This window comes from Branchiostoma lanceolatum, chromosome 4 (genome assembly GCF_035083965.1).
Source record: "Branchiostoma lanceolatum isolate klBraLanc5 chromosome 4, klBraLanc5.hap2, whole genome shotgun sequence".
NCBI lineage: Eukaryota > Metazoa > Chordata > Leptocardii > Amphioxiformes > Branchiostomatidae > Branchiostoma > Branchiostoma lanceolatum.
Window position 1 is genome coordinate 10985289 of NC_089725.1, and position 21844 is coordinate 11007132.

The 21844-nt window shown below is 43.0% G+C and overlaps 3 protein-coding genes and 1 long non-coding RNA gene across 5 annotated transcripts; 1 reads left to right on the forward strand and 3 right to left on the reverse strand.

The window, feature by feature from the left end:
* Positions 1-908: 908 nt before the first annotated feature.
* On the reverse strand, positions 909-3914 carry LOC136434168 (uncharacterized). The gene is made up of 4 exons (XM_066426934.1): positions 3378-3914; positions 2677-2874; positions 1696-1926; positions 909-1108 (listed from the first exon to the last, which is right to left on the reverse strand). The coding sequence occupies exons 1-4, from the start codon at positions 3799-3801 to the stop codon at positions 909-911; spliced, it is 1053 nt and encodes a 350-aa protein (XP_066283031.1). The 5' UTR covers positions 3802-3914.
* Positions 3915-3945: 31 nt separating this feature from the next.
* LOC136432548 (triokinase/FMN cyclase-like) lies at positions 3946-15380 on the forward strand. Of its 2 annotated transcripts, none has more exons than XM_066423917.1 (17): positions 3946-4044; positions 4820-5054; positions 5639-5749; positions 6708-6892; positions 7377-7455; positions 8508-8597; positions 9450-9484; positions 9635-9719; positions 10109-10198; positions 10629-10745; positions 11038-11172; positions 11895-12029; positions 12488-12591; positions 12829-12932; positions 13271-13304; positions 13794-13883; positions 14134-15380. In XM_066423917.1, the coding sequence occupies exons 2-17, from the start codon at positions 4847-4849 to the stop codon at positions 14287-14289; spliced, it is 1758 nt and encodes a 585-aa protein (XP_066280014.1). In that variant the 5' UTR covers positions 3946-4044; positions 4820-4846; the 3' UTR covers positions 14290-15380. The 2 variants fall into 2 exon arrangements, with proteins under 2 accessions (XP_066280014.1, XP_066280013.1); XM_066423916.1 differs by having other exon boundaries at positions 3949-4044; positions 4804-5054.
* Positions 14610-15565, reverse strand: LOC136432549 (uncharacterized). The gene is made up of 2 exons (XR_010755539.1): positions 15425-15565; positions 14610-14814 (listed from the first exon to the last, which is right to left on the reverse strand). It is a non-coding gene; the product is annotated as an uncharacterized lncRNA (long non-coding RNA).
* A 286-nt stretch (positions 15566-15851) lies between these two features.
* Positions 15852-21508, reverse strand: LOC136434169 (5'-3' exonuclease PLD3-like). The gene is made up of 6 exons (XM_066426935.1): positions 21129-21508; positions 19586-19772; positions 18402-18656; positions 17731-17913; positions 16833-16969; positions 15852-16050 (listed from the first exon to the last, which is right to left on the reverse strand). Exons 1-6 carry the CDS (start codon positions 21446-21448, stop codon positions 15852-15854), a joined length of 1281 nt encoding a protein of 426 aa, XP_066283032.1. The 5' UTR covers positions 21449-21508.
* Between the last annotated feature and the right edge of the window lie 336 nt (positions 21509-21844).

The following is a 21844-nucleotide window of genomic DNA, read 5'->3' on the forward strand; positions in this document are numbered from 1 at the left end:
AACACAGTATAACAATTATTCCTGCGGCGAGAGCTGCATTGGCTGCACCAGTGTAATGACTTGTTTCATTGCTGATAAATACAAATAAATACATTAACACATATAGAACCAGGTACTTAATCACAAACACTGAACAGGCTTTCATAACCGGTTACAAGTATGACACAGTGTAGATGTTGTTGAACATGCTGCCACTTTAGCTAGAACTGTCAGTGACAATTAAGAGGCAGCATTCATGTAATCAATTGGCATCTACTGTGTATCACAACAAGTGGTTTAGCACCATGTACATGTACATGTATCAATCAGAATTCATCAGTAAATTTTGCTACAATATATGTACATTCAGCTGAGCAAGCACTGACGTATGTTAAAACAACAAATGTTCCCGCAAACTGGCTACATATGGAAGACTGAATAACAGATAAGGCCATTGTGGCAACTCAGCGAGACTTCTATCATTGTGAGATCCACCAGTTTGGTAATTTAAAAACACATTTACACATATTACTCATGAACATTGGAGACTACCTTGAGTTCCTGCCATACTTCAGAACATGCTGATTTGCACAACTTGAAATGCAGCCGACTAACAACAATGGTGGCAAGTCAGTAGGAGAAACAAGGTGAGTTAACCGTCTTTTACTTAGGCTTGAATAGGCCATAGCTCCCTCATGTGGGTAGTCTTTCCACAATGTTGGAATGGACTATTCTTAACGGACTTGCGCGATGACATAGACAGTTTCTAAGCAAAAGTAGGGCTACAGTCACACAATGGAACGGCATTTCGCGGTGGTTTTAAGTTCGCAGTAAAGAGTTCACCGGGAAAACCGCCATCAGAAAACCACCGCAAACCTTTCTGCATTTACAGTAGTTATGACATCAGTCTGACAGCAGGAAAGAAAGTGTCAACTTTCCTTTTTACCATCAGCGGGACTGGTCCATGGAACGAACGTGGGGGTGAATGAATACTTGAAGGCACCCCACATCATGTTGCCTGCCTCTTTCTGTAGTCCATCATCCCTCAGCAGACTGGAGGAGATGGTACGGCCCAGTTCTGTGGCCTCCCCTTGAACGGTGTCCGATGCCAGCACACTCTTAAAGAAGTCTGCGGCCTTTGATATAGAAATGGTAGTTAAATTCAAGAGACGAATTTGAACGACACAAACTGATGAAGTCATAGAGGGGATTTTACTCACAAACTACCGTGTCATCGCGCACGAAAGACGTTCCCTGAACCCGGAAGAAACAGGTGTTTGATTACAATTGACTGATTCACGGCAGATAAGTACAAAATATGTTTTTCTTGGTATTTTACACACGTAAGGTACTAGTAGGGGAATAGTTACAGACATGATGGGAAGTGAATACCTGGTCGGAGTTTGGGGGATGACATTCGAACGCGTTCTATTCTTAACAGACGTGCGCGATTACATAGAAAGTTTGTGAGCAAAATCCCCTCTAGGAGTCTGAGTATGACGACATTAGTGTGAGTCGTTCAGATTCGTCTATTAAGGTACATGTAATAGGGGACTTCTTATTGTTTTTTTTTGTTTTGGATTTGTAGTTACTTGTGTGTCAACCATTTTGATTTTCATGCCATGTACATGTCCTTTTACCACCTTGGTATACTTTGAAACAAATAATAAAAAAAAATTGATTTAATTGAAAACTTATACATATTTCTTTAGAAACAATAGTGCATCAACAACAAAAAAAGAACTCGGACCTCCTGTTGCACTCTGGGCTCATTGAACAGCCCCTGTATCACAGCCAGGACAGCGTCCCTGACTTCAGGACGTGACAGGATGGACTTGACGTGCACGGCCATTTCCTTCTGCATGTTTTCATCGCTGAGCGTCTTTAGAATCAGGTTCTTCAAAAGCAGACCCATTTTCTCCTGGTTATGTTCATCTGCCATGATGTCTGTCAAGGAAAGATAGTGTTGCAACATGTCAAAAGAAACATTGTCAGAATTATAAAGAGGTGCTGCAAATGGCTACACCCCTATGTTCCACAACCCCTATGTTGAGACACCCCTATGTTCTGCCACCCCATATTGAGACAACCTTATGCCGCCATCACTATGTTCCAAGTTCCAACACCTCTAACACTAACAAAAATTAGGGTGTCAGAACCTTAAGGGGGCATCGGAACATGGGTGTCATGACATTGGGACGTCTGAACATACAGGTGTATAGGGGTGTTAGAAAATAGGGGTGTTGGAACATTGGGTTGTCTAGCCTTAGACAAACAATAAATATATTGAGCTGTCCCCCCTCCAAATACAGTACCACACCCAAATGATGCCCAAATAACACACATGTTCATTGTATAAAAGATGCAGAATGTGATGAACTTTGCAACTGACATTCTATCTGCAACCCAAACCATTTATGTGTGGCAGATAGAACATTCAAGAATCTTAAGAGTTTTTCTCTCTCTGACTTCTGATAGTCAATAAGCATGTTCATGATTCCAAATGAGCATGAGAACCATTGTGTGTAATAGGTCAAAGGTGAGGGCCAATAACTTATAAACAGCTCTTGTCTTGACTATGCTTTATGTCCAGACATGTTTTGTTTATGTCTCAGGAGCCTTCACTTTTGACATATTACTGTACCCGTCATGCATCTTGCTGTGCATGTGCAGTTGTAACAATGAACAGGCTTATACCAATGATAAGGTTGGAGGAGAACTCCTTGGTTCGGTTCAGGATGTTTTCATCGTTCAGAACGTCGTTGACCAGGGCTTTCGACAGTTCGTTGACCCGGGTCACCAGCTCCTCATCCGCCATGGAACGGGTCGCCACGTTAGAGACCTCCTCCGCCACGTTTTGTCGCACTTCGTCTCGGAACAGATAAACTCCGAGGCCTGAGATATAACAGACAGATGTTAGCATTTCGGTCACTGTTGCCCAAGTGTTGGCAAATGAATGTGCACTGTACCTAAATCAATGAATTATTATATTGTAACCTGTGTGATAAAAATGAAAGCAGAATAGTAGTATTATTTATAAATCAATATATATTGACTTATTGTATCTAAAATATCATTATCCTAAAGTTACTTTTCATCTTGGAACATATTTGAAATAACGTCTGTCATTCAGTACTTTGGCAGTCCTATCCAATACAAATAAGAATGTTAGCAATTGCATTGAGTGTCGAGGTAATGCTTGCCGCGGTTGGAAGACGCATTTGCTTGAATATTATAGAGTGTTTTCCTCCCCCTCGGGAGGACGACACTAAGGCAACACTAATGTAATAATATTATCATAGCGTTGAAATTGAATTACATTACGTCCAGAACGTGACAAAAAAGACGGACTGCATATATTGTCAAAACACCAGAAGTAACGTTACTAAAGCACAAACCAGACAGGACAGCGAGAGCCAGTAGAATCTTCAGAACGTTGTAGCCCTTCCATGTTGGCCCGCCGTGTTGAAGGCTGGTCTGTATTGTTGCCAGGCTATCACGGATGTACTCCAGAGATCCCTTCCCCGCAGAGGTTGCAGTTGCGGGGTCGTCCCCTGGAGGTTTCCGTCCCCCAGTGGAACTACAGAGCGCTCTGATACGTACGGTCAAAACGTCACAACTTGCTGTTTTACAACGTTCGCCACGAATGGTGGAGATAAGGTGGAACGTCCGCCCAAAATATAACGGTACACCTGGAGGGCACGTAACGCGTAGAAAGGGTAGCGGGCGGTCGAGAGTGCCGGACGAAACTCGCGATTGTAGCGTCAACAACGCCGGGTGGAGCCTACAGCTTCTCCCCACGACACATAACCGGCCGTACATACTGTCCCACAGGTCTCAACAGACTCTCTGACTTGCTGCACGGGTGAAAACCGCCCAAAATCACCGCTCATGCCGGTTTCAAGGTTCTCACCTGTTCCATCGTCGCCATGTTGTTATTTTGGTGAACTTTGACCTGTAAGTGGGCGGGGCTCTGATCAGCTGTTTTCAGAGTGGAGGCCAGGAGAGGAAAAAAGCCTTCCCGCCTTCCCTCAGGCCTGGAGGACTGTGAAGCTATCAAATAAGGTGACATTTTGGCGTGTTTCCCTGTGAGGTTACAAGGATGTCATTCTTTGATTATTGCTGCTTCTAGATTATTTTGACTCAGTTTCAGAAGTTTTGTGTTAACTTAGTTACAGATATCAATTTTGAATCTTTATGGAGCAAAGGAGGCAGTGTATTGCAACACTGCAACCGTTTAGAGAAGAGGAGTCATATAGAAAAGACTAGTGATAAACAAGATGAACAGTAAGAGCAGTTGCCAAGGGTTAGCAGCTAGTTTGAAGTAATCACCGATTGATTATTGAATAATGGCCTTCATTATTGTTGAAAAATCAACTGCCGTCTACCCATTGTTGCCAGTGCACGAGCTACTAAAAAGAGTTTCTAGACTGTGCAAAAACTACCTTAAGCTAAATGTCAGTGTAAAACAGAAACAACGTTCATTATTGAAGCCTGCAGTTGATTTTAGACAGTCTAGTCTATAGCTAGTCCACAGATAATATGGAAATCAGGAGACAATGGTCTGTTCATTACCATCTAATTAGGTCAAAACCTCAAACCCTTAACAGCATAAAAACTGACTAGTAGAGTAGAGTGTGTCAAAAACTCTACTATTAGGTTGTTAACCTTCTCTGCCTAACTCTGTAACCAGTAGGGAATAGGGTGCCAATTAATGGCTAACTTCAGTGTGCTAAAGGTTAAAGTTGCAAGGTATAGGCTGTAGATACAATATCAAGTACATTGGTGATTAATAACCTGCTTCAATTTCACATTTTCGTCCAGGAGTCACTTCTTCCAGCTTTAGAACTCAGCAAGCTTGTAGACAATGGCTGCTAACGTTGGCAAGAAGCTAATCAACTCCAAAGAGCGATGTGTGGATGAGTCACTAGAGGGCACTGCTGCAAGCCACCCGGGTTTGCGCCTGCTGTCCGGTCATCGGGTCATGGTTCGAGAGGACGTGGCTTCGGTGCGAGCAGCAGCAAAGGTCACCCTACTGTCCGGTGGGGGGTCGGGACATGAACCCGCACATGCAGGTATAAGCCTGAGTTCATGGTTCCAACCGCACTTCCACAGCGAGACGCATTGCGGGTAAAGATTGTTAAAGTTGAAGGACTCTGAGACATAAACAAAACTTAAGCATGGTCCAGACAAGAACTGTTTACAAGTTACCCACAATGCGTTACTCACTGCACATACACAGTTGGAACCAAGAACAACTAACTGTTATGGAGACAAAGGAGCAATGCTTGAATGTGTAACATTATCTCATAAAAAAGCAACTTTTTGTAGACTTAACCTCTGATGCAGGCTTCACCAGTAGGCATGTCAGCAGAACATGATAGGACACAGAGATCAGTTGGTAATCTTTGGTTAAACCCAGTCTGAGTCAATCAAAATTACACCAGTTCTCTGGATGACACCCTGCAGCGTATAATATAGTTTGTCAACATGATCATTCCATTTTGAAATGAAATCAATAGGTAATGACAGCAGCTTGATAGAGATAGATCACACACACAAGATGAAGTAACATTACATCAGTCTTTGTAGCTGTACTGTGACAAATGTTGTTATCAATGTTGTTATAATGATCTGATCTTGTTTCTTTTGTAAATAGGTTACATCGGTGCTGGAATGCTGACAGGGGCCATTGCAGGTTCTGTGTTCACCTCTCCTCCTCCTGCTGACATTCTGGCTGCCATCAGAGCTGTGGGACAGGGGAACCCAGGTTTGTGTGCCCTTCCACACATCAGGGCTGTGGGACAGGGGAACCCAAGTTTGTGTGTCCTGTAGTCTTCCACGTCCACACATCAGGGCTGTGGGACAGGGGAACCCAGGTCTGTATGTCCTTCCACACATCAGGGCTGTGGGACAGGGGAACCCAGGTCTGTATGTCCTTCCACACATCAGGGCTGTGGGACAGGGGAACCCAGGTTTGTGTGTCCTTCCACACATCAGGGCTGTGGGACAGGGGAACCCAGGTCTGTGTGTCCTTCCACACATCAGGGCTGTGGGACAGGGGAACCCAGGTTTGTGTGTCCTTCCACACATTAGGGCTGTGGGACAGGGGAACCCAGGTTTGTGTGTCCTTCCACACATCAGGGCTGTGGGACAGGGGAACCCAGGCTTGTGTGTCCTTCCACACATCAGGGCTGTGGGACAGGGGAACCCAGGTTTGTGTGTCCTTCCACACATCAGGGCTGTGGGACAGGGGAACCCAGGTCTGTGTGTCCTTCCACACATCAGGGCTGTGGGACAGGGGAACCCAGGTTTGTGTGTCCTTCCACACATCAGGGCTGTGGGACAGGGGAACCCAGGCTTGTGTGTCCTTCCACACATCAGGGCTGTGGGACAGGGGAACCCAGGTTTGTGTGTCCTTCCACACATCAGGGCTGTGGGACAGGGGAACCCAGGTTTGTGTGTCCTTCCACACATCAGGGCTGTGGGACAGGGGAACCCAGGTTTGTGTGTCCTTCAACACATCAGGGCTGTGGGACAGGGGAACCCAGGTTTGTGTGTCCTTCCACACATCAGGGCTGTGGGACAGGGGAACCCAGGCTTGTATGTCCTGTAGTCTTCCACACAACGGTTTTTGTGTCCTGTTGTCTTCCACACATTAGGGCTATGGGACAGCGAAACCCAGGTTTGTGTGTCCTGTAAAATTCTATCATTCCATATTTTTTCAGCTGGCACGCTACTGATAGTGAAGAACTACACAGGGGACCGGTTAAATTTTGGCATGTCTTTGGAAAGAGCTCGTTCCGAGGGTCTCCATGTTGACATGTTGGTAGTGGGAGAGGACTGCGCCCTCACCAGCCACGACAAGACAGCTGGGAGAAGGGGTCTGGCTGGGACAATCTTTATCCACAAGGTATGTGCATTAGGCATATGGACAGGCTACTAAGGTGTGTGTGAATAATACATGCAGCTCATTTATGCTTTCATCTTTCCACTAACATATAAATATACATGAACACACCAATGTTTTTTACTTTGAGTACTAGAGAATAGACTAATCCCATAGCCCCACCCACCTGTCAAAATATAGAAATGCAAAATGAAAACATAAAAATGCAAATATTTGACAGACGTGCAGCCACTCTCTCATTGGTTGAACTGCTAATTGTGATGGATATTGAGAAGCGGTCAATTCCATCTTTTCTCTGTTTCGATGTAAGTTTGGTAGAGATCTCAGTCACACACATAATATATCCTCCCCAATCCACGATCCACCCATATCATTACAGCTTTTCTGATGAATGATGACAATGATGATGATGTGACTGTCATCTGTTTGGGCAAATCCAACTGTATACTATAGAATCTTGTTAACTTATCAACTGACTTTGTGACAGATTGCAGGAGCGTTGGCTGAGCAAGGACGATCACTACAGGACATTGTCAAAGTGGCTTCTCAGGCGGCCAGGCAGATGGGTAAGCCGACACTCTGGGCCATCATTTTTTTTTTCAAGAAAAAATGAGGATGAGGGCATAGCACCCCATAGCACCCCCATTCCCCAGTTCAGACGAACCCCTGGTCTTCAGAAAGTAGGGGAGGGGGGGCACCATAAACTACAATATATATATGACTTATACATGTCACAGTACAGATTGGAATCCAGTACAATCTAGAACTGTACTAATACAGATTGGAATTCTAATCTGTACTAGTACAATCTGGAATCCTCCTAGGACAGATTGGAATTCCAATCTGTACTAGTACAGTTCCAGATTGTGCTGGATTCCAATCTGTACTGTGAAGCCTTTTACATGAATATCCTTGGATGCAACGACAATAATTATCTCTACCGAGACTGTTTTTGGTGCCGTTTGTGGTCTTCTAGACAGCATAACTTGAGAAGATATGGATGGATCTTCTGGTTTGTGGTTAGGTGTTAAAGGCAAAACAAATTTAAGAAGGTAAGGTCAATTATGGGCTGCCTAACGTTTTTCTACAGTACTGCAGCAGAACTTTTGATTTTTGTATCTTCTGTTCTGAATGTACAACGGTCATGATATTTTTATGACATATCTCTTGGTGTTGTATAGAAATGGTTTTGGTTTGGGCTTGGTCGCAGCATTTTTGAAACTGCAGGGGCTCTTTTTTGTCAGAGAAATTGGAAGAGAATAACCCATTGTCAGGTAATGTATCACAGGCATGTTTGTTCCTTCTGGAAAGTGGATTAATGTAAGATTACTGGGAATGACATTGTAGATATAGGATAACCCTGTAGCTCAACTGGTAGCAGCCTCACAGTTGAGCTTCTGGTTCCAATAATTTGGTAACTGGGATACCCTGGTTCAAAGCCGAGAAGGGCATCCTGGTTAGAACTTAGAGCTGCATTAAATTTTCAGTAGGGACATGAAATTGGAGTTCCTGTGATTGAGGAGGTGCCTCAAGCACTACAACAGCCTCATTACTCAGATGGGTATCTACTGGCTGTATTTTAGATGAAATGTTAAATGGTGTTCCTCCATGACTACAGGTACCATTGGGATCAGCCTGTCACCCTGCAGTGTTCCAGGATCAGGACCTTCCTTCCAGCTCCAGCAGGATGAGTTTGAGCTGGGACTGGGTCAGTAACATGCCAAATGTCCTCCTAACATCTACAGTCAAACCTGTGCAACTGTTGTGTGGTGTCTGTCCTTGGTGCTGAAAGTCCCTTAGTGTCTTATTTGAATGCGGACACTCACACAGACAATCAAACTTCATGATACATTTTGACTGATTTTTCACATACAGTCAAACCTGTACAAGTGACATTAGCTGTACATAAGGACCAACTGGCCATTGATATACAGTTAAACCTATGCAACTGTTTTGCACTGTCTGTCCTTGGTGCTGAAAATCCTTTAGTGTCTTATGCACATATTTGAAGGCGGACAGTCACACACTGCTTTGATAATCAAACTTCAAGATGCATTTTGATTAATTTTCCACATACAATCAAACCTGTACAAGTGACTCACTCTACACAAGGACCACCTGGCTATTGATATACAGTTAAACCTATGCAACTGTTGTGCGGTGCCTGTCCTTAGTACTGAAAATCCCTTAGTGAACAGTCACACAGAGCTTTAACAATCAAACTTCAAGACACATTTTGATTGATTTTTCACATACAGTCAAAACTGTAGAATCCTGTCTATATGAATGTAGTATTACCGCCCGTCCACAGACATGACTTTATCGGTCCCCTGAGTGGTCTTCTTGGCCAGGCTTGATGGGACATCCCTCACTCTCTCTCAACACATTAAGTTTTCTTTCATTAATGTGTTCTTTATTTCTTCATGTAACACAGTAGTAACACAGTCATGATCTACATGGAAGTAGATAATTCTAAGTAGATATAAGTCGGTTTTGTTTCTTCTCAAAGCTCAGTAGCATGAGAGAACTTAATGTGAATGGAATATACTGTTTCTCACAGGCATACATGGTGAGGCTGGCTGTCGGAGGCAGAAGGTAGGTAAAAAAGACAAGAACGCTAGGAGGAGCTTAGCTTGATTTTCAAATTTTTCCAAAATTTCCAATATTTTAAGTTTCCAAAATTTCCAATATTTTAAGTTTTCATGCAGATTTGCAGTATCTCCTGTTTGTGTTGTTTTGTTGTAGATGACCTCAGCTGATGAGATTGTGTCAGCCATGTTGGATCACATGACCAATCCTGACAACAGCACTCACCTCAAGATTCCAAAGGGTGAAATAAACTTACTTATCAATAAATGAAAATTATTAAATAATATACCATAGGCACCTACAGATAGAATCTTGTAGATCATTCCCAAGAAAAATGCATATGTGGATCATGTAGTATGTCTGAATAGGCAATAGTCCATATTTGGGATCTTACAGTCATGTAAAACGTATGTTTGATGTCTAGTCTAGACATTATTCTTCTATGGCATCTGAAACATAATTCTGTCAAGATGTTTAAAACAATGTATTTTGCTCTGGAAATAGATTGATGTATACCAAAGCTCTTAAGAAAGCTCTTGCTGTGATGTACTAGTATCATGATTCAACGTTCCTTGTATGACATACATCATACATCAGTACTAGAAAAACGTTTTTTGTGTCTCGTGACAGGAAGTAAGGTTGCCCTGATGGTGAACAACCTGGGAGGAACTTCCTGTCTGGAGCTGGGCATTGTGGGCAGAGCAGCCATTAAATACCTAGGTATGGTTTGTTTCTTGTGATTTTATGAAAATTCCAGTGTCATGTCACTGTAAGGAAGGAAAAGTCCCCCTGACTTTTAGCTTGACAGCCAAAATTATCTTATAAGCGTTCTAAGACTACCATGACAATGTAAATTTTGAAATGTTTGTGGTGGTTTTCTTTTCATGTTTTTTATGGTAACTTTCCACTGCAAATTAATCACACAGCAAATATGCATGTATTACTCTGTAATTGCAATGCAAAATTCTTTCAACCTTGAACTTAAAACACCACGAAATTAAGTCCTCATGAAAACAAATGAATTTACAGTTTAATTGTAAGCTTTGTGTATCCTTTTCCTTTGAAATGATAGACTTACATTTTTATGTCATTATCATACTTTGAATGAAAAAGATTTGTCAGTTTTTTTCTTCTTCAATGTGTTGTACAGAGAGCAGAGGGGTAGCAGTGGAGAGGGTGTACACAGGATCACTCATGACATCACTGGAGATGGCTGGAGTGTCACTCACAGTGCTCCACCTGGATGATACCATTACAGCATGTCTAGGTGGGCTCAAAACTAATGGAACAGTGAAGAAAATTTGGTTGATTTTTGAGACACCTTTTTCCTAATGGGTTAAGCGACAAAATCCAATGTGATCGTAAAATTTATGATACTCATTTTTGAAGGTACAATTAACCTTTTAGCACACTGAAGTAGCCAGTTGGCACCCCATTCTCTATTGGTTACAGAGTTAGACAGCAGGGGAAAGGTTATCAGAAATAGATACATTTTTGGTGAATTTCATTTATCAGAAACAAAAATGGCCCGTAGCATTTATGTTATTGCTTCCTTTCAGATGCTGATACCGGTGCCCCGGCATGGCCAAGATGTTTGCCTGGCCATAGTAGAACATCTGATATCTACATCCCTTCACCACAGCACATCCAAGCAGAGGAGGGGGGGAAAACCTCAGGCCAGACCATCCAAACGGGTCAGTCGGGGATGTTCCTTTGACCCATTGGGTCAGTTAGTCCTCACTCTCAGTTAAGCTTGTCTCAAGCATTCAGGTTCTTTCTGACTTAGCAAGAAGATATGCTGTTCAAATGTCTTGAGCTTCTAAGTTCAGATCTGTATTGGCCTTTCACTGAAAAAATTCATTAAAAGAAAAAGACAAAAAGGGACTGCACAGATGAACCTTATCAGGTCACGCCTTCAAAACTTCACGTTATCAAGTAGTCCTTGAATGTTGCTTCAAACGTGTTGGTGAACAGCACTGTAGTCTTGCAGTGTCAATGTAGTACTCATCAACAAACATGGTGTATTTCAAAATTCTCAGTCATTGATGAAAGACAATGTGTGCTATCTGAAACATCAGACTCTTAAGAGAACTTATCCAGCTGCTTGATTTATTGTGTACTGTAATTCTTGATTTGTTAACTGTAACTTAATTTTAGCTGATTTATAATTAACGGTCACTAGTCAACAGCTAAAATTTCATCATCGCTAATATTTGATCACTACTATTTGAGATACTATAGTAATGTTTGTTCCCACCATTATGATTAAGTGACGTGACCTACTCCATTTCCCCCAACCGCTATATTTTGATAAGCGATTTACAGTATTATGTTATCATGGTTGAACTGTCAAGTTTTGATGGACGTCCATTATCTTTCAACCAGCTAAGTCTTTAATGTCTTTAACTTACTCCAGACCAAGCCCAACTTCTGGAGAAGGTGGTGCAGCGAGTCTGTGACCGATTGATTGACAGCGAAGAGCAGCTGAACAGTCTGGACAGGGCTTCAGGGGACGGGGACTGTGGAAGTACCATGGCCAGGGGGGCAAAAGGTTAGCCTGGAGTCCAGCCTTTTCTGCTTTATTCTGCTTTCATCGGTGGCTGCTCCGCTAGATCTGTGCCGGTGCAACTCTGACGGTGGAGTAGTGACCGTTGGAAGCATAATAAAGCTAACAAGGCTGGACTGCAGGATGGGCAAAAGGTAACATGTTAGAAAGGGGAGGCAGCTCTGATAAGACAACAACCAAGGGTCTAGGAGAAACGCAAGGGGCGCTGACTGAGATAACTAACGTATGCACCATCATCTTAGGGGGGGGGGAACTCCACAGGTATTTGCTGAGTCCACCAAGCTAATCACTTTACGAATTGCATATCATCATAAGCTTGTACAGCGGGGCCATACTCTTCTCTGTAATCATATTTCAGTATCTATTCTGAACATATGATATGTTTTGCCAAAGCAAGTGAAATTTTACAGTGTATCTAACCTCAGGAATTCTGAATATGTTAGCAATCCTGGCATCCGTGGGCAGTCTGCCCTTCTCCTGTCCCCATGCTCTGCTGCTGCACTTGGCTGCTATCGTGGAGAAGGATATGGGTGGGTCGTCTGGCGCAGTGAGTATTAACCAACTCAAGCTAATATTATTAGCTAAGTAGTGTGCGTTGTCCAGTAGGTAGCAACCCTGCCACTGGACCAGGAGGTTGTGATTTCGAAACGTGGCTGTTTTCACTCTCAAATTATGCCATAATAATTACAGTTTTCCAAATTCAATGTTTTTCTGGATTTATGGTGTAAGTTGCCTGTTAATTATAGTAATACTTGTCTAATTCTTCTTATACTGTTCTTCCCAGCTGTACAGTCTGTTTCTGACGGCAGCTGCTCGACCCCTCCTGTCCGACACTCATCCAACAGCCTGGTGTGCAGCACTACATGCTGGGATACAGGCCATCACAAGGTCTGTCTCCTAATGCTTATCTCATCACCCAGAGAAAGCAGGACGTTATGTCCTGATATAGGCTGCATTTCCTAACATTTTCATATCTTCCTATCCCATCTAAACAATGAAAAGTTGACAGCTTGCTTGGAAACGTACATGTATTCTGAATATTTTATTTCATCCTTTTTCATACACTCAGGCTTTTAAAATGCCTTTTTTGAGTGTTAAAACAACATTGAAAAAAAACATATGGAATAGATCATACTCTGACCAGCTCTTTAAAACTAGAAGATTTCACCATGAATACTTCTTCATACAATTAAATGGTGCCTGTTTATTTTTCATTTCTTTGTCAGGTATGGTGGTGCAGAGCCAGGTGACAGGACCATGGTCAGTACTTTTAACTATAGATGTTCCCATTTGTGTTTTGCTGATTGATCACAGTGTAGTAAAGAGAGATATAGAATAACTAACAAGATAAAGATGTGTGAAAAAATTTAACTGAAACTCGGTTGATGTGTATTCAGGTTCCATGCCCTGTATTGTCTTTGCTGCAGGGCTAATACAAGTTATAAAAGCCACCAGCTAGTTTGGGTGCCATGGTAATACATGTACAGTCAAAACTCAGCCCAAGAAGACCATGTAGGGGTCAATGAAATCAGGTCTTTGGTAACTTTAGACTCAGGTCAGTGGTAACTTTAGACTCAATTCTTAATGCTTCTGTCAATGGGAAAAATTGACTAGGGGACCACCAACAATATAGAGGTGGTGATCTGTACAGGTTTGACTGTATATATATATCCTTTACAGCCAAACCAATAATGTTACATGTATAGAATAAACTCAACAGGATTCTCTGATGTTTGTTTCTTTTTACAGCTGGACCCTCTGAGTGCTGCCTACAGTACACTGTCCACTGCCTTGTCTTCAGAGAGAACTCCTTCACAGGCACTTGAAGAGGCCGTGAAGGTGATGTTTATTGCATTAGTTGATCTTCCATTTAAATCCTAAATTTGAACTCATATCCATTGATCTAAAGTGACATGAATCGAAATTGAAACAACTATAGAATAATATGACTTTCAGTCTTTTCAATATCTTTGAATTCTTGAAATTAGAGACTCCGATCAGGCCTGCCAGATTGCACTCTCTACACTGGCATGTATGAGAACACACCAGAAAACCTGTTTTTGTATATTTATGGTAATTTGTGCATCAGGCTGCAGAGATGTCAGCTCAGGCCACAGCCAGCATGCCTGCCCGAGCCGGCCGGGCCAGCTACGTCAGCGCGGATCAGCTGACCCAGCCCGACCCTGGGGCAACCGCTGTCGCCATCTCCATCAGGGCTACCCATGATGCTCTCAAGGGCAACTGAAGTGCACGGGAAAGCCCCAAATGTTCAAGTAATTTTTTTAAATAACTGGCAATTATTGTCGTTATCATGATTTTTTAATGGAAATTATTTTAATCATACACCCAGCTTTATACATCTCTTCCTGATGACAAAATTGAAGCATTGAGGGAAGATCTTTTAGATAAAAATGTATTGTGAAAGTTTACAGTATTCTGTTTGTCCAGGAATACAATGAAATACATGTACAGGGAACTCAACAAGGTGCCTTAGAGTTAGAATTTCAAAATGATGTTTTGAATCTAAAATTACTGAGGCTAGATTAAAATCTAGCCGTTTAGAAAAAAAAAGATTTGACAATGTACATGTACATCAGCTCTTAGAGTGGGTAGACATTGTCAGAGTTCCAATCTCTCTCAAACACAGCCTTTAGTTGCAGATGGATGTTGTTGTCCTTTGTGTTACCATGGAAACCAGAGGCGGTTTGATTAAGCAGCAGGCCGAAACTAAGGTTATCTTCAAAGTCATCCTTCGTCCAGTCAGACGTCCCTGTAAGGTTGGAGGAGAACGTCTTTAGATATGTGTTAAGCTGTTATGATTCCCTCCTGACAATAATGACTTACGCAACAAGCTGCATCATACTTTGCTCCTCCATGATAGCTTTTCTTTGAATATATTCCTTCAATGCATGTGACCAGTAGAATAATGACACCACGGTGACAGAATGATTGACAGATATTAGATATATATGCTCATTTTGAAAACAGTCTTACTGCTTGTTCACTGTTGCAAGTGTCTGGGTATTATATCTGGAATCTGGAAAATCTCAACACAAAAGAGAGTTTTCATTTGATCAGTATATATGATATGTAGGAACACTTTGTGGTACTTTATTCAAACATGAAATATCTGAGTGCAGTGTTGTAATCGACATTCACAAGGAATAAGTTCCTGCCAATTATCATACAGCCTGGTAATGATGGCCACTGAATAGTTTTTATTCTATAATATTGATGTGGCTGTAATATCATAAACCAGTCAAGAAGTGAGGAATAGCAATCATGAGTGAATCATACAATTTCAATAATTTTGCAATAAAATTGCCCCAATATTCATTCACAGACTGCCACAATCCTTCATGCATAAGGACAATACTTACCAATAAATATGCTATCCTCGGAATATACATATCTGCTGTTGTTTGAGCCTCTGTGAGTTTTTCCATCAGACCCAGAGATGTTGAACAATCTCTGAAATAAAAGAAAGGCGTTTTAATGTTGCAGAAATAAAGAACATAATAAGTTACAGGATGAAATCAATTGTGCGATTCAAGTTATTTACAAGTCAAGAGTTTACATACTTAAGTTATTATGTTGAGAATCACAACTCATCAATTCAGGAATGATAGTTAAGGAGTGATAGTTAAGGAGTGATAGTTAAGGAGTGATAGGAAGTGGTAGTTTAGGGGTGATAGTTCAGGAGTGATAGTTCAGGGGTGATAGTTCAGGAGTGATAGTTCAGGGGTGATGGTTTAGGAGTGATAGTTCAGTGGTGATAGTTCAGGGGTCATAGTTAAGAGTTATAGTTCAGGAATGATAGTTCGAGAGTGACAGTTCACGTACCACTTGGATGTGACCCAAACCCACCCCGTCCAGGTTTGACAGGGCTCGTAGATAGCCCAACGTGGCAGGAGGTGTATTTTTCCTCATGCTCACAAGGAGGCGCACTTGCATCGCCCGTGACAGTGTAGCTCTACTCAACGCCTCCTGAAGAACTGGCCAGTAACTGAAGTGGGAACAAAGCTATCATCAACCATTTAAGCTAGACAACCCGGTGAAGGTCAAGACAAAGCGCACACAACATAGACGGGGGGCGATACAGGCTTCCGACACCCTTGACCCTCAGTTGTCGTCACGTGTCCTTCAGGCCATGGTCAGAAACGATTACGTTTTCGCGACGAAACCAAAAAGGTCGGTTACAAATTTAGCTACTGGACATATGTTGTGCTGGAATGTTTAAGACCATCAAACCAATACACAATATTGGCCCGAATTTGCTACATTACCAGCTTATCTCACAGAATTCGAAACACTTCGAAACACCAACTACCAGACAAGTTGAATTTGTGACTTTTACAGGCATCACCCGTTGATTCATGCGGCACGGAAATAGTAACCTCTAAGCAGATGTGGCAGTCGGGCCTGTTTTGAGCCAGCCGGGAGACTGCAAAAAAAGTGTACACCTCCAGAAAAACGTACAAAACACCTCCACGAAAAAACATTAACACCTCCAAACAAGCTCAAAACAAGCCCTACTGCTAACATCTGCTAAGATAATTCCACCAGGGTACATAATTCTGCCACCCTGGAAAGATACGTCCAAACAGATCTCCAACCCACCGTCCCTCAGTATGATATGATGCACTCCTTTATATCTAAACTGTACATACCTGGGGGTGGTGCAACAGAAATCTTTTAAACCGTTTTTCAAAGTGCCGGATTTACGTAACCCAGCGGATTAATTGGGGGGGGGGGGGTACATCTGCTTGGAGATTACAGAAACAGTACCTCAGATCGCCCGTGCGGGAGGAGGGTAGGTAGTCTCTAACGGATATGTCTAGGTGCTCCCGCGCGTCGTTAATGACATTCAGCACCGCTCCCAGCGTCGAGCTGTTGCCCCCTGGGTCCAGCACGGAAGGAGATACCTGCGGACAGAGTACGGACGGATGGACGTTACCTTAGGGTGGAATACATTAACATCAATATGTACCTTGTAGCAAAGTTGAATTGTCATGTTTCCAACACAAAAATCGGACTTACCCAAACTGTTCAACTCCAGTCTTCGTTAAGTCCGGTCTTCGTCATTCCTTGACTGGAATTGGACAGTCGAAGAAGTCAAATATTCGTGTTGGAAATTGCAGTTCAACTTTACTTCAGAATATTTACCAACACAGACAAACTTTCAGGCAAATATATGCCTTTAAGATATGACTCAACACGTTCTTGACAAATTTATGACCGGTCGTTCAACCATAGAGCATGGAAATGCCCCCATTCCTTACAGCTCTCGTGCGGTGCCTGTCCTTGGTACTGAAAGTCCATCAGTGTCACACACAGCTTTGATAATCAAACTTCAAGACGCAAATTGATGCATTTTTCACATTAAGTCAAAACTGTACTAGTGACCACACGTCTTCATATTAAAGGGCCGCCTATCCTGGTCATTGGTATACAGTGAAACCTGTACTAGGAGTCACCTCTTCATAAGGACCATCTTGCGAATGTAAGCACTTTTCGGGGGTCCATTAGATGATTCTCCAGTTGACACAAGCATTAAGAATCTCGTCTAAAGTGACCACCTGTTCACATAGACCAGTATTTTATCGGGACCCTGAGTGGTATTCTTGCAGTTTTCACTGATGCTGATCCATTCATAACACATGCTTGTAGAAACTTGAAGACTAACCGTGACCGAGGCCGTAACGTTGTGCTGATGGTTTAGGCACAGGTGAATCGGCCTGGCGGGGTTGAAAGAGCTGCTGGGCGCATGCGTACCAGAAGCCGCTAGTTCCCATAGGTTGGAGAACAACTGCGCCACGTCACGTGCCAAACACGTGCAGTTAGACACCACAACTCCGAAGTTCTTTCCCTTAAAAAAGGAATGGATTATTTATAGACATTATCTAGCACACTTTTTAACATTAAGCACTAAATCCTGGTCTCTAAAAACAACATTATTTTGACGCATAACTCTTTTTGCGTAGGGATCCTTGACATGCTCATGACCCTCAAGGTGCGGTTTCTCTCAAACACGGAACCTCCATATTGTACAGTCCGAGGGACGTTCCGAACCGAGGAGAGATACTCATTTTCACCTGCGTAAAGATAGGAAATTTGTACTCTCCAAGCAGAGGTTAGTGGAGAAGATTGTGACCTTCATATTATATACCCCGTTTTCTGTCAGCACTCTCCACTAACTAACCTCTGCTTGGAGGGTAGCTTAAAGTACATTTTGCAAGGGCGCCACATTGGGGCATGTCAGGGGTGTGAACCCAGAACCTCTTGATTCTGGGCCAAACACTCGATTTAACCATTACGCCACACTATCAAAATCAGGGGAACGCATTCTCAACACACCTGTGACAATGATCTCCATGAAAAGGCGGCGCTTCCCAAATAGAAGGTTTTCTCGTCCACAACAACCAGGTTGCCGTGAACACGACTCTGTTTCCTCAGCAGACTGTCCGGGGTCACCTCCCTGACCATGGCCGCCCCCCGCGCTTCTAACGCGCGAAGTTCCGGCGTTGCGGCTGCTCTGACGTCATAGAGGATCCGTATCCGGATGTTGCGGGTCGTACCGGCTGAGATGAGCTCCTGCAATAATTGATGGCCCTGAAAAGAACAATTCAGTACAATTCTAGGACAGATGTCGGATAAGCAATAATTTGTGGGGTCGTGTGGAGTAACGGCCTTTTACGTCAGGGTTTTCGGCGTAGAACCCTGCGGTCCCGGGTTCGAATCCCTTGGCGTCACCGATGTTGTGCCCTTGGGGAAGCTAGGCGCTTTACACGACTTAACTCACTTCACCCATGTGTAAAATGGGTATATTGTTGTCATTGTTCTCTCTACGTGGCACTGTCAATGCAGTGTTGCCTTTTATACGTTTTTGCCTCTTGTCAGCCTTCCACCCCCCTCCCAAGTTATGGCATGCTTGGATATGTCATCAACCGTTTCAAATGGCAACGACCTTTTGGAAGACGGAAATCTGCGACGCCGACTAAATATTTTGCCAGGCGAAAGAAAACAATCGTCGCAAAATTTCTTGATTTGTGATTCTAGTTGCGCTCTATACAAATCTCCCATTAAAGTATAAATGTCAACAAGTGTAAGTTACTAGTTACGCTGTCTACAACGAATTCTTCAAATCTTCCATCACCCTGACCAATCGATCACGTGAATCACATTGAAACTCAGATTCGTATCAGCCATTTCCCGACAAATCGCTTTCTAACTTGCGTTAACGACTACATCTAACCAAACAAGCTCGCCAGTGAGATGGTGGAAGGTGTCAGCTTCCAAAAGACGTTTTCAGATTGACAATTTTGGCACTTTGGAAGTGATTGAATCCGCCCGCGATTTAACGTCCAGAGAAAAGTAGTAGAAACTAGAAGTTAAATCGCGGGCCGTCATCTCACTGGCGAGTTTGTTTGGTCAGATGTAGTCGTTAACGCAAGTTAGAAAGCGATTTGTCGGGAAATGGCAGATACGAATCTGAGTTTCAATGTGATTCACGTGATCGATTGGTCGGGGTGTCCATTGACCTGTGAAATGCCTGTGTCGTTTTGAACAGTATCGCTCCCCGCCAGCAGTCCCCATGACGATGACACGATGTCTACTGTTCTCTGGGCGGACCGAAGGACCTCCAACCAGCTGTCGTATGTCTCGCGCACTTTGGAAGAGTTCTGGGGGAACGCCACATCGTCCGAAATGGTCTCTACGTAGGAAAGGCTGTTAAAAATGCAAAGAAGATACGCTCAGGGATTGAACACTCGCGGACTTTCAACGAGTTTTAAGACGAAGAAAGCAATATGAGTCACAGGCTGCACTAATTTCTTCTTTTTTTTATTCAAAGAACACATCAAATAGTACGAATAAGTTGACAAAAGTGACGGCGGACTCGAGTTGTACTCAACTTATATTACGCCGTCATTTGTACATTATGGAAAATTAGATGTTTGACAAGACGCTCAAATAATTGAATGAATGAATACATGTAAATACATAACAAGTGCCTAGTTTAAACGTGAGTCCACCACCCCCCCACCCCCAAGAGGAAAAAAAGCAAAGAAGACACATCTAAAAACGTTTTGTTGCTGTAATGTAGTCTTGTGTGGCTAACATGACTTTACAGTTCATATCATAAGAACAGAGCAAACATCCACTGATATGAGAATTAAAAGTTGTTTAACGTTGTCAGAGAGGATGTTGAAGGATGCTGTGTGTCCAAGAGTCCCAGAAAGCTAAGTTCCGTGCACATGAGGATGAACTGTCGAGAGACAAGTGCATCCACAGTATCCTCTCTGAACCACATGTTTGATATCCCTTGCACCACCGGCTTGTCCGGATTCATGGGAAACTACAAAGTTCTGACAGGTGGTACGGAAACGACACAACCCTAGACAAGCATACATAATGACGTACTAGTATGTACCGGAACCCTATATGGCCTAAAAACATGTTTCCATGTTATGTGGAAAAAAGGTGTCCAAATGTGGCCCAAAATGATGTGCAGTTAGTCTGGTAGTTCAGGCAATTTTCAGCACCCGGCGGCCGCCCCACGTTACATGCAGAGGTCCTACTATAGCGCCCGGCAGCGAGAGTTTCTGCCCTTACCGTTTACAAGAGCAGGGCTCGAAATTCAGTTTTGGGAATAGGTGCACTGGTGCACCCAACCTAAAAAATTGGGTGCACCAAAAAAAATAAAGTAGAATGTAACTTTTGTAAGCAAAACCTAATGACAAACCTTACTGTTCCTCTTCATGCGCGTTTGGCACAAGATCTCGGCACGCAGTTTTGAAGCTTTGAAAATCGAAATTAACTCAAATTCTAACATCAAAATCTTAAACAAGCACTACAACAAAGATTTTATTATTTTCTTACACTTCGATGTCAAGAATATGCTGTCTACTAGTGTGCAGTGATACCTTACACATTAAACCGTACAAAAATATTTGGGTGCACCAGTGCAACCACAGTAAAAAAAAATAGGTGCACAGCTCCAAAATTGGGTGCACTGGGTGCACATGCACCCAGTATTTCGAGCCCTGAAGAGAGTACATATGGAATGGAGTCAGTCTCACCTACCTACACCCCTGACTGCACGGACATTGTCTCATCCCTGCCTCCGCCGGCGCCTGCTTGTCCCGGTCCCCACCTTTCCCGGTCGCTACTATAACGGCCACGGTGATCATGACCACCAGGAACAGCAGCACGATCACCGTACCGATCGTGGCGGGTTTCCTGCGGCCTCGCTCCTCGGGAGGATAGTTGATGCGAAAGTTCCAGGTCCTCTCGACACTGGCCAGGCTGACTGGAGTTGAGGTGATAGAAGAACGCCCCACCGACGTGTAACTGCACGCGTCGACGTCGAATGTGAGGGAGTTTTTGTGGTCGCGTCCCGGCATGTTGTCGAACACCAGGACAATACGTACGGACCAAAACTTTCGTCAAAAAAGCAAACATGAACTTTGCTCTCCTGTGCAACCTTCAGACGTGCGTGCGCAACTATCGCCGTGGAATGAGTCATTTATTAATAATCACGTAAATTTTGTGTTGAAACAACTAATTTTCCATTCGATCTAGCTAACGCATTATCTTTGTTTTGTTTTTAATTTTGCAATTGAGTCTTTTTTAATTGGTTAGATAACGGTTCTTGAAACATTTTTAGAAGCTGATGGTCGTTGTGTCTGCAGGTGTCTTCTCTATATTGTGTAAAGCTTCTGCCAATCCAAGGAGGTTTAGAATTTGATTTTAAAACCCCTTGGTAAAACGTTAACCGGTTATTGAATAATTGAAAGAAT